Raw genomic sequence first — 11,719 nt, 5'->3', positions numbered from 1 at the left:
ATAAAGGTGTAGTTGTCTCGAGGGGTGCAGGTGAGGGAGGAGAATGGAACCTGAGGCGTCCATTCGACATGCCACTGACCTGGGACTGGACACTGACCGGCATCAGCAATAAGGGAACTCTGTAGCTGTTCAAGTTGCCACCTCTCCCAGAAGGAGTCACTGCAAGGTAATGGTGTTGAGGAGTCCCAAGGTGGGGGTTGCGATAAAGTAGGCAACATAAAATATATAGAAAACAAAAAAAGTGGATGGGTGAGTCTGGAAATACTGTACTGTGGAAATTCAAAAGTTATGAGAAGAGAGAGAACAAACAGAAACCCAGGCCTGTAACTCCCTGCTGTGCATGGACATCTCCCAAGAGGGAGGGAGAAAGCTCACCAGAGCTAGGAGGGCTCTCCATAGCATAGGAACCTTCTGCAAATAATGTAGTAAACCAGAATTTAATATAAAGCAGGGATTATAACAGGTTTCATAGTCTAAACCAGATAAAATAGAGTATCATTAACAGGAATATTTTCTTGGCAGTACTGAGCAATACCGGAGCTAGTGGAAAGTATTGCAAATAACAAAACAGTAGAGCGAGCAGGAGTGTAGTTTTATGTATTAAATAACATCTTCTGTCTAAAGGCTGTACAGTAGCTGACAAATACAAATGATTATGATCCACAAAAATGAGCTTTTTACACTCTCCTGGAAAGTCTGCTGCTGCAGACAACGTGGCTGAAGCACAAATCACATCAAAATCACATTCACATTCTTATGTCATCAAAACATCATATCTTGTACTCTTCAACCCAAAAATAATGCTCTGCTCAGATGGAAGATTTTTGTTTCCTCTGAGTAACAAGTGCAGGGCAAGCAGAGATTAATTCTAAAAGTGTTACAAATCAGGGTAGCATTTCTTTATTAGAGCATCCCAAGCTGCCTTCTTTTAAATAAGCCATGAGGGATTTTCTACCATTAAAAGAAGTTATGCTTTTGTACTAGAGGTGTTTGAATGCTCCACTTTAATAGGCATGTCTGCAAGGACCTTGTTAGCATTCAGCTTCTTCTCTAAAGACCCTGGAGACAAGATGACCAAACAAATTTAACTTAGACTTTGTTTTTCCAGGTTTGTTTTTGGAACTAACTCCGGTAAAGTCAGGGGAGCAACAAAGGTCATCTTGCAAAATTAGAATGAAAGCAGTGATACTCATACACAAGGTTGTCAGAGAAGAGATAGAAATACACAAAGCAAAGCAAGAGGCTGGATTCTTCCCTTGTGTTCAAAGCTAACACCTCCAAGAACCTAGAAGCACACAAAGTTCTGCAAATGAAAATAGAGACATGGACAACAAACAGAAAAGGTGAAACCCAAAATAAAGAAATCTCTCATCAGCCCAGGTTCTGTCTTGCCCAGGCTACCTCGGGTGCAGCTAAAACACATCTTCTTCCTTGGGGTTCACAAAGACATTACAATTGCCTTTCACACCATCAATCTACTGCTATAAATCCCAAGAGCTTTGGATCATCTGATTTATTTTCACAAATTTCCAGAAATGGAACTGGGTGTTGTTTACATTGTCCTACAATTTTCAGACTGTGACCTGAAAGCAGTCTGAAGACAATGTATTATAGATCAGAACTCCATGTTGCATTAAAACTGACCACAGGGTGCCAGGATTATACACTTCCACCTGACACTGAAATCATTTGCACTGAGATACTCACAGAAAGTTTCCCTCATGGGTTCTTTATAACCACCTCATGAATACCAGAAAATCAACAGCTAAATTAAGGAAGACTTATGATACTTTTAATACATGAATAAATTTAATGTTTCTAATAACAAAAAATTTAAATGCCATTGGAATATGAAGGCAAATAAAGCAATGGATCTCCATACAATCCATCTGAAATCACAGAAGCATTGACTCTACAAATCCTTCTGGCCTGAACTCAATTTTCCACTAATTCAGAGGATTACTGAGTGAATTCAACTGTTGCAGATTATATCCCATTCCACCAAATAAAATTTATCTCTAAAATTGTCTAAGTCAGTCTCCTGACATTAAACTACTATGTCTGTACTCATGCTCTATATAGCACATCATCCATACATTAGCTTGTATCTCAAGCAAGCCAAAAGGTGATTGGGATAATCCCTTGTTACTGGTGTTACCATTTGCATCTTTTTGAGACTGAACAGAAAACGAAAAAGAATTAAAATGAAAACAAACATAAATTTAAAATCAACTACTTATGAAAATTTATAAGCTAAAAACGAAGTTACCTCTTGCGTTACCTAGTGTTTGAGAGTCCAGATCATCATCAATAAACTCCTCACCCTGGATGATGTTCTGGGTGTCCTCACTGTGATTAACAGGGCTTGTCATCTCCTGCTCTTTTTCATTGTGCATCTGGGCGTAGACATTTCTGCCTGGCAGTTTCCTAAATGGTACAACAAGAAAAAAAATTTGGGATGGAATTCTTTTGTGCCACACACACATTGGCATCAGAGCAGAGCTCCAGCAGGGCAAAGCTGTTCCAAAACAAAAAAATCATCACCATTCCCATCCTTCCTTAATTTTGTGATTATAACCTAAACTTACCAACTCTTTGTTCTCTGTCACAGTTTTATATAACTGCCTTTTCAGGATCTTCAGACTAACATAATATTTAAGCATCCATTTCTAAGATTAACAGACAATAAGCAATGTTGAAAAAAAATTACTAAAACCACAGAAAACCTATTTTAAGAATTCGAGCAATGAAAGGGCCCAGTGGGTGTTCATTCTTGGTCCCAGGTGTCTTCATATACATTAAGCTGGGCTGCAATCATCTTCACATCTCCCTGGGCATGTGGGCTGACACTGAAGTGTGATAGCATCAGCTGGCACTCATAATCAATCAGGGACAGGGAGAAAAAGTCAGGAGAAGTCCAGGAAACAGGGAATGGAAAGGAGCAGACTGAAGAGCCAGGAGGCCAAGACCAAGGGGGAAGGAGTAAGAACATAAACAGGCATCAATAAGAGCACAAGACAGGGGAGGCTGGTTAAGTTTAGCAGGCAGCACTGAAGGAGACAGAGTATAAAGTTTGGAGTGGGAACTGATGAATTAGACAAACCCCACAAGAGACAATAATTCACTCACTCTGACTGGAATCTAGAGAAACAACAATCATCTTATTAAATTATCACCCTGGCTGAGACTGAGAGGCTTAAGACTTAATAAAGATAAGGGGTTCTTAACTAGATTAATTTAAATTAGACTTTGTCAACTCAAAGGGAAAAATCAGGGACTGCTAGCTTTGCAACAGATTTTATGGTTTAAACATTCCTCAAGAGCCATACCCTTTGTGCTGTAGCTGTGCTCACCTGCAGTCTGCCTAGGCACATGAGGACATCCTTTCCCAAGCACCAAGCAGACACTTCAGATTAGGGAGCTGCAGGCTCTAAGCTCCATTTCCTACAGTGCCAGAAGCTGCTTGACAGCTTGAGCAGCATGACAGCAGATCATGGCTGTCAAAGTCTGTGCTTAAAGCCAGATTATTACAGTGGGCAGAAAAGAAAAACAACGAGAAGGAAAGAAAAGAACAGGGTTGAACAGCTGTGGTTTCTGTTGAGCCCCTTTAGACAGCGAGAGAACAGAAAAAGTGACACTAATTTTTAGGCATCTCTCTAAAAGCAACCATCTCCTGCTCCATATTACAGTGGCAGTTTAAAAGCTGGATAAATATACAAATTATTCTATTTTCTCTAGGCTTTTGAAGAAGATCTGTTTTAAATGCCATTTCACAAGAAGGTGTCTTTAGCAAGGGGCACCATTTTAATTTGAGATAAAAAACAGTAACTGCAACAAACTATTCTGAAAAATAACTTACATTACATCAAAGTAATGAAAATAAATGGAATTTACTAAAAAATTAAAGATGACTGAAGATAATCTCCTTCCTTTAATCTGAGCAATCCAAAAGATAAATTGAGTCCTATATATCTACACAAACACACATATCTGTATGGGTATGTGTATACATATACACACACACACAGAGTTATATCTCTAAATAAAAAATAGGTATTTTATCCCATTATTTATAAGCAGTACAAAACCAAAAGGAAAAGGAGAAGGATGGAAAGAAGGTCTGATGACAAAATCCTGTGTTATTATGATCACTTCAACAGGTCTGAGTGCTCCTCCAACAAAAACATACACGTAAAGCCAAGCCCTGCATCACTCTCCTTTCATTATATGGATTTTTAAAAAAGCAATTTTGCAAGAGGGAAGGACATTCCTCATAACCAAAACAAATACATTAGGTAATTAATTGTGATTTTTTTTCTCTAGGGCCAGTAACTCCAGACTGTTTTTAATGTGTCTGGTAATGAAACTGGTCATGTGGAAAACTATTCTCTCAATCAGACCTGCATCAAACCTGTCAAACTGCTCACTTTCAGTCCACCATCAAAAGCCTAAGGGAGACAAAACCCAGAAGAACGTCTCTGTAACACATCTGCAGAATTAGCACATATGTTTCTACAATAATTATAATAACCTTCTCTGAACTATTTCTGACAGATTGGAGAAGCATCAATGGCATTATCAAAACAATTTTGACATAATAAAAATGTTAAACGTCTCAAAGCCATATGGCACATCAGACCTTTGCAGTTAAGTAAAGGGAGAAGAGCTGCTAGTGTGACTATTGCCTATGAAACCAGGGTAACAAAGTGTGTTCTTTGGTGTAAATCCTGAGGCTTCAGCTCACAGCTCCTGCATGGCTTGCTAGTTAGAGATACCATGAGCAGAACACATACTAGTAAAGATGTTCAGGAAAAATGAAGAAACCTCTCAAATTCACAACCAACCATTAAATGTATTGTTGCTAAGACCATTTCCTTATGGTTTAGGAATAAAAGGAGAAAAAAATAATTGCGAGCTGTTATTTCTCACTCGCCTTATCCTGCCCAATTCTGCTAAGTGCAGATCCTTTGGGGAAGGTATAAAGCTGAGGTACTCAGTACTTCCACACTTTCCTTTGCTTCTCACACTTACATGGAAAAGACTAACATTGAATGGATTGGAGGGAGGAGAATATCACAGGCCTTGAGAAGACATGCACTGTAGGCATTAGACCTTTGACACACTACAGAGATCTCCCTGTGTTTCATAGTGGTTCAGCTTTACAAGGAACACACTCAACCACACTAAAGGAAATGATAGTTCATGTGGTATTCACACACCCTCTGAACAGAGAGAAGCTGTGAGAAGAGAAGCAGAGAAGAAGGAAAACACAATTCTTATCTTGCTTGCTGTGCCTGTGTTGTGCTAAAGTAGAATGCAATACGGAGATTGTTTACCCAAAGTGAGGATGTTTTGTTCCCTGGCCTATCAGGGCCAAGAAGTGTGTGTGGGTCAGACTGTCACTGGACAGTCAGGAGAGAATCAGAGATGATGAGTGCAGCTCTGTGCAGCTGTGAGCAAGAGTGAGTGCATGGCAGATTCAGTTTAGATACAATGTACATAGTATAGTATAATAAAGTAATTCTTTAGCCTTCTGATGATGGAGTCAGACACATCATTCTCTCTCCCCTTTGTCAGAGTCGCCTTTGATTTACAGTAAGTCCAAGCCTTTTCAAGAGGCATTTTTAACACATGTGCTGGATATTCTGTTTATGGGGGATGACCACACTGTGGGATGAAATAGGATGTGGATACTGGAGCCTCGCTAAAGATGGGCCTGATTCTGGCAAATTTTCTGGCTTCTTGAACATGCAGGAAGGAGGCTGCCACCACCCATACTCACACAGAATAAAACTCTAGTGTACCCTGATGTGCTTTGCTCTTCTTCAAGAAGCAGCTAATTTTGAGTCCAATGTAACTGTTTGAAGCAGGCAGAGCTGAAATTCTTGGGTCTACACAAAAGACTACTGTGAAAACATGACAAGACACGAAATTTGACCCAAGAGATTTGTATCAGCAATATGAAAATTGAAAGCACATTTAGAAGAACAGACAAGAAGATTATGCAATAGCTTCTTTGGGGGTTTAACTCATCTGCAAAATGCATGTGCTTCACATCCATCACTGGAGACAATTACCTCTTCTGAGTAGCACTCCATGGTTTACATTTTTAGTTCCTTTTGTTTTTCCTGTAGCATTTTATTTCAATCATGAAAAAGAAGAAATATTATGCCTGCTTTGAGGACCATAAAAATACGAGCTAGAGATGTAATTCTGCACACCACTACTAAAGAACATCACAGCGCTTGATTTCACCAAGCTCTCCAGGTCCCACACCTTTTAGAAGCTATTCCAGGAAGTACTTTGTTTTCCTTCCTTTATTCAGAAAATCTAATCAATTCATACCCCAAACTGTTAGCACTTAGAAATGTTCAGCAGGAAGGAACAGCAGGAGGGGGACGTGATATTGATTCCTACTCATTTAAGCTCTAGTTTATTTGGCTTCAATTCCTTCTTTGTGGAAAAAAAATATCCATTTGCCTTTATGAAACTTCATTTATTTTCCAGAGGCTTGATTAAAATTCAGTTTACTATAAAAAATTTGAACATATTCACATGGCAAAGAGTATGGAATAATGTAGCATTTTCTTGGAACTTAAATAAAAATAACAAAAATAATAATCCATTAAATAGAATACTTTATTGTGGTGTTGACTTTATTATGTTTGGATAAATGTTCAGATGACTGATTTCTTTGTGCTTTAAGGCACTCCTGATATACTTGCCTCTTTCATTTCTGAAATCTTTTCTGCATGCTATTACTTTGATTTCTGAGGATGTTTTTACAAAATATTATGGAACATTAAATTAGTGCCTGGTTTTTTTATCACTAAAAGGCATGGATTGGGACTAAGCTTGCTCTCATGGAACATAAAAGTAGTATAAGCAAGGTGGGGAAAAAAGATAGCTTTTCTTCAGAGACTGAAAATGAGATAGTAAGTCAATGAGGCAGAAAGATAACACAGTTCTGCTCCAGATTGTGGAAATGACCCAAGAGGGCGTTCATTTACCAAAATTGGTACTTGATAGTAGCAGGCAAAAAAGGAATACACACAAAATAGGATAAATCTGGGTGAAGACGATTCATGGTGATTTGTGAAAACAATGCATGCAGCTTTAAGTAGTAAAGCAGTTTGCAATAGTTTGCATACAAATTAAAAGGTGAAGATTTTCATACTCTCTCAGAGAATTGAATTTGCTGCAATTAGCCAGGTAAAATATATCAGCACAACAGCCAGCCATTTGCTCTGGTTTGGCTACTCTAATATCCTGCTATTGTACAGAAATGAAAAATAAGAAAATGATGATTTCAGATCTTCTGCTAGTAGCATGATGATTACATGGCAGCTTTGATGTGGCTAAAATATAATTTTCCTTTCCTCCACTTTGCCTGGTGCAGACAGTGCTATTTCCCTTCTCTATACTGTTGCCCAGGATCCCACACCATAAAGCTTCTTCTGAGAGGATGAAGAAATCTTTTCTGGATGGCAGCATGAAAACCACAAAAATTACAAACATTGTTTCAAAGGGAATGGAAGAAATGTGTTTTTACTGAACCAAATCTAGTAAAGATGGCATGGTATAAAAAAAATATACGCAGATCCCAGATCCACATTAAGAAACAGCCCCAGATTTTTCAAATGATTTCCCAGCTGCTTCATATTGTTGTGGGCAAAATAAGCAGCTGCAGTCCATTTTACCTGGATGCTTAAACAGCTGGAGCGTACTAGTGAGTATTCCAACATGTTGTTTGCTTGAGGCACCCACTCTGTGGTGCTTTCCTTTTCAGGAAGTGAGAGCAGGGCAAGGCAGGGCAGAGACGCTTCACTTGTGTCTTGCCCACCACCCACAGCTGCTCTCAGCTCTGCTCCTCCTGCACAGGCAAGGTTGGTTCACCTGCAAGGAATGACCCCTTGCTCCTTGTTGCCACGCTCAAAATCCTATCTAAACCAATAGCTCAGATAAACCAAACAGCTCGTTTGTTCAGCACCATTACAATTCGTTTTTAAAAACCCATCACATTTATCATTTAAAATTAACTTGCTCTATACGGGGTAAAAATAGCCCTAATCTGAAGTCCTTATCTACTCTGATGGCAAAGGAGCAAACCTCTGTGTTTCTCAAAACATTTTGGATTCTTCCTTTTTTTCTTTCCTTTGTTTAAAGAAATGAACCATGCTTGGGATTGCCACAAGTCACTTCCTGAGCTCTGGGGACTCCATCACCAGTTTTTCTGGAAGTGGCTGGATGCACAAAGAAACCATCAGATAAAGTGGGGAGTGCATGAATTTCAGGAATGGGGACATGAAAGGATAAACACTTGCGATTTTACAGCATGTAAAAACAGAGGGCAGCAGTCTTCCTAGTCAATGCCTAAGTATTTGGGATTAGGGCATATAAAATGTGACCTACAGTCATCCAATCATTAGCTAGACAGCCATAACAGCTCTGGTTATCCAGCAGATCATAAAATTACAGACTTCAGAAATAATTTGGGCAGGTGACCATGCTTGGGGACAAGATGTTTCAGCACTCAGAATCCATGGGGCGATTCGGCCATGTTTTGCCATTTTCTATCAAAGCTGTAGGTCTACACAAAAGCCTGCTATTTTCTCTCCTTTTTTCATCACAAGTCTGAACTCTGTCACTGCAAATAGATGACATGCTCTCATGTATGAAGCTGTAACCTCCCTGCCAATCCAGTTACCATCTTATTTTGCAAGCCAGTTTTTCCATCTTGCATCTTTGCAGGTATCAAACTTAACTTTGAGCCAGCAAAGAGAGAGAAAGCAGCCCAAGACATGTTCATGCAGTCTCCTGCTAACCACCTGCTTTGCATGTGCTCCAAGGCTAGCTGCAGGTCCTCTAGACCCATTCAGTGTAGTGATAAAACTAGGTTCCAAAAAAACTTCACTGAGATAGGGAAAAAGGAGTTTTAACCCTTGTTAAATCTTCATGAATGAAGGGAAGGCACCACCAAATGTCTTCCATCTCCTCCTTAGGTTTGTAAATCATACATCATAATTATGGACAGTATTATCATTTCAACACTTTACACATCTGTAATTTCTCTGTTGAATTAAATAATATTTATATTTCCCCAAGTTATCCAAGTTACCATAGGCCACAGTAATTCTGAAATTATCACTTAAAATTGAACATTTTTTATTGCCTATGGCATTCTTTCAGCAAATTAATTTTTAATACCCAGGCATATAATAGTGAAAAGTCTCCTTAATGTATTATAACTTGCAACTTTTATATCTATAAAGGACACTCATTTCATAGCCTCAGTCCCTGTGGACCAGTTTGTAAACTTACATACTCACTGTACTGACTTTAAAGGGACTGTACTCCCAACAAGCACTCCATGAGGATCCAGCAGTGCACCAACCATCTCCATCAACACAAGAAAGACTTTTTAAAAAGGATTCAAGATTTTGGCGGGACAGGAGTTCATGGGGAGCCCATGAGGAAAAAGCAATTTTTGAAACATAGCACTGATTAGGTGCTTAATATTGTTTGAAGAAGAAATTGCAAAGGAAGCATGCAACCAAAAAATTGTCAATTTTGAAAAGCTTAGCAGTATTACTTTAAAAGGATTCTTTCAAATATCTCAGAAACAGATAAGATACAGACTAAAATTGAAAACTACTGCATGGCCATTCATCAATGCCAATGCAGTTTTCAGGCTACTGACAAACTTTTGAATATATCTCACAATAGTCCTCACTTGCATCTAAATAACCCCCAGCCCCCAGATGTAAATGCAAATGATTTTCATGAATTATATACAGAAGTACAAGAGACATTCAAGCTCACAATTTGGAAATTGTACTGTATTTTCCTCCTTAATAAAAGCTCTACTTATAAAGCAATGGTTCATAGAGCATTTTAGAAAGAACTCAAGGAAGAATATGTTTCTATTCCTTTCTTGAATATTTTATACTTCTTCTACCATGCAGTAATTGTGACTGCTATTTAATTGCTCTCATTTAAGAGCTAATAAAAGATATAAATCTGATAGCCTTTAAAAGATATCACAAGGAAATTTTATGATCGAAACACAAACAGAAAATCCTCCATTGTATTGCTATTGAAATAATATAATTACATCACATCAACCATTTTTATGTTTTTTCCTTGCTTCAGGCACCTAAAGGACCAAAATGGATTTTTATTTCATTTTAGACAGGCTGATTCAGTATTCTGCGCTTTGTCCTTTAAAGCAATCAGTCACTATGAACTCTAAAAAACTCAGGTTCTTGAAGAAAAATGGGTTTTTCTCTATTGACATAAAAATCCCTTAGCTAAAAAAACTCTTACTTAATGCTAGTTTCATTTACTGCTGTCACAAACTTAATGCTGATAGTAGTTCTATAAACTTGTATTAATTTTAAATAAAAATCACCCCCTAAAAAATGAGGCAAATCAGTATGAATCCTCACTGACATGAGATGATGATGGTGATGATGATGAAGGCTTGTGTCCAGTATGCTTAAACCCAACAGCTTCTGAATTCCCCAGAGATACAGAAATGCCAGTAGGATAGACAATAACACTGTCCCATGAACAAGAACAAATTATTTAAATTGCACAGCAGCTCAGATTAAAATTAATTGCAGACTAAAGATATATCAGACTGTCCAAGGCTGGCATTGCTCAGTTTTGAGAATATCCTTCACAGAAGAAATATTTCCTGCAGAAATATTTCTTCCTTCCACACACTCTAGTGCCAATTTAACACTAATTTCTTTCTGTCAGTCATTTTCCATGGCATTGCCTCAGCAATTAAAATGTAATGTGTGCAAAGAGAAGCCCCAGAGCATTACATGCTTTGATAAAACTACTTTTTTAAGCAAATCAGCATTGCAGATGCAATCCCTGTCCCAATAGTTTTAGCTTATTCATAACTGTTAGGAGTAATGAAAAGGGAATTAATCAGGAATGATATTTTAGTTCAGCTATGATTCTTGATGGTATTATTTAGACAAACTGAACAAGCTCTCCATAGTTCCTATATTGTTGATATTTATCTTGGATCACAGCAAGTGAAACAAGCAACAGTTCAGTACCTTGATGTCTGAAAAGTTCAGAGAAAGATGGCTTTTCAAATTCGTGCACTTCTTGCAATTCTTCAATAAATCTTCTTTACAAATGACAAACTCTGTCTTGCTAATCTATGGATAAACCTAATTATTAAAATGCATCTCTTGATTAAGGTTTACTTGCCTTTTGAACTTGTAGAGGATGAAAGCCCCAACTGCAACTAGACAAACAACAAAGAGAACCACAATAGCCCAGTAGCCACTGCCTCCTCCAATCGTCTGAGAGTCTGAAACACAAAATAAAAGAACAGTTTTGCATGTCCCCTTCCACATCGTTCACATTCTTGAGCATTCTTTTCTATTTAGTTGTCAGGTCAAAAACATTGGTTGTTGTTTTTGCAACCTCTTCTTTTCACTCCATCTGGCTTCTTCAGAAAGGCAAAACCACAGAATTAGTTGGTGACTTGTTACTGAAGAAAAGAGGACCCATTCAAAAAATGGAAAGCAACAAACAGCAAAACACAAGATCCTGAAGATTTAACTATTTGCGTACTCAGTGGTTGTTAGGGTTTTTTTCAGAGAATCTAAAGTTATCATAGTAAATGATCACACACCCTAAGTATTGCTTTGCAAAAGCAGGGCTGCATTAATTTCACAGATGGAGAAACTAA

At 38.1% G+C, this 11,719-nt stretch overlaps 1 protein-coding gene across 3 annotated transcripts in view; it reads right to left on the bottom strand.

Moving 5' to 3' along the window:
• Nucleotides 1-11,719, bottom strand: part of SORCS2 (sortilin related VPS10 domain containing receptor 2) — a 536,859-nt gene that overhangs the window by 10,799 nt on the left and 514,341 nt on the right. The window contains exons 25-27 of one of the 3 annotated variants that reach the window (XM_036381658.2): nucleotides 11,233-11,335; nucleotides 2,282-2,427; nucleotides 80-159 (exon numbers count right to left, since the gene is read on the bottom strand). In XM_036381658.2, coding sequence (XP_036237551.1) covers nucleotides 80-159; nucleotides 2,282-2,427; nucleotides 11,233-11,335 — 329 coding nt within the window. Of the gene's footprint in view, nucleotides 1-79; nucleotides 160-2,269; nucleotides 2,428-11,232; nucleotides 11,336-11,719 lie in introns of all 3 variants that reach the window. The other 2 variants (XM_036381659.2, XM_036381660.2) reach the window with 2 other exon arrangements.

This window comes from Molothrus ater, chromosome 4 (genome assembly GCF_012460135.2).
Source record: "Molothrus ater isolate BHLD 08-10-18 breed brown headed cowbird chromosome 4, BPBGC_Mater_1.1, whole genome shotgun sequence".
Taxonomy (NCBI): Eukaryota; Metazoa; Chordata; class Aves; order Passeriformes; family Icteridae; genus Molothrus; species Molothrus ater.
The sequence above is the reverse complement of the archived record's forward strand: the minus strand, read 5'-3'. Positions and strand labels throughout refer to the sequence as shown.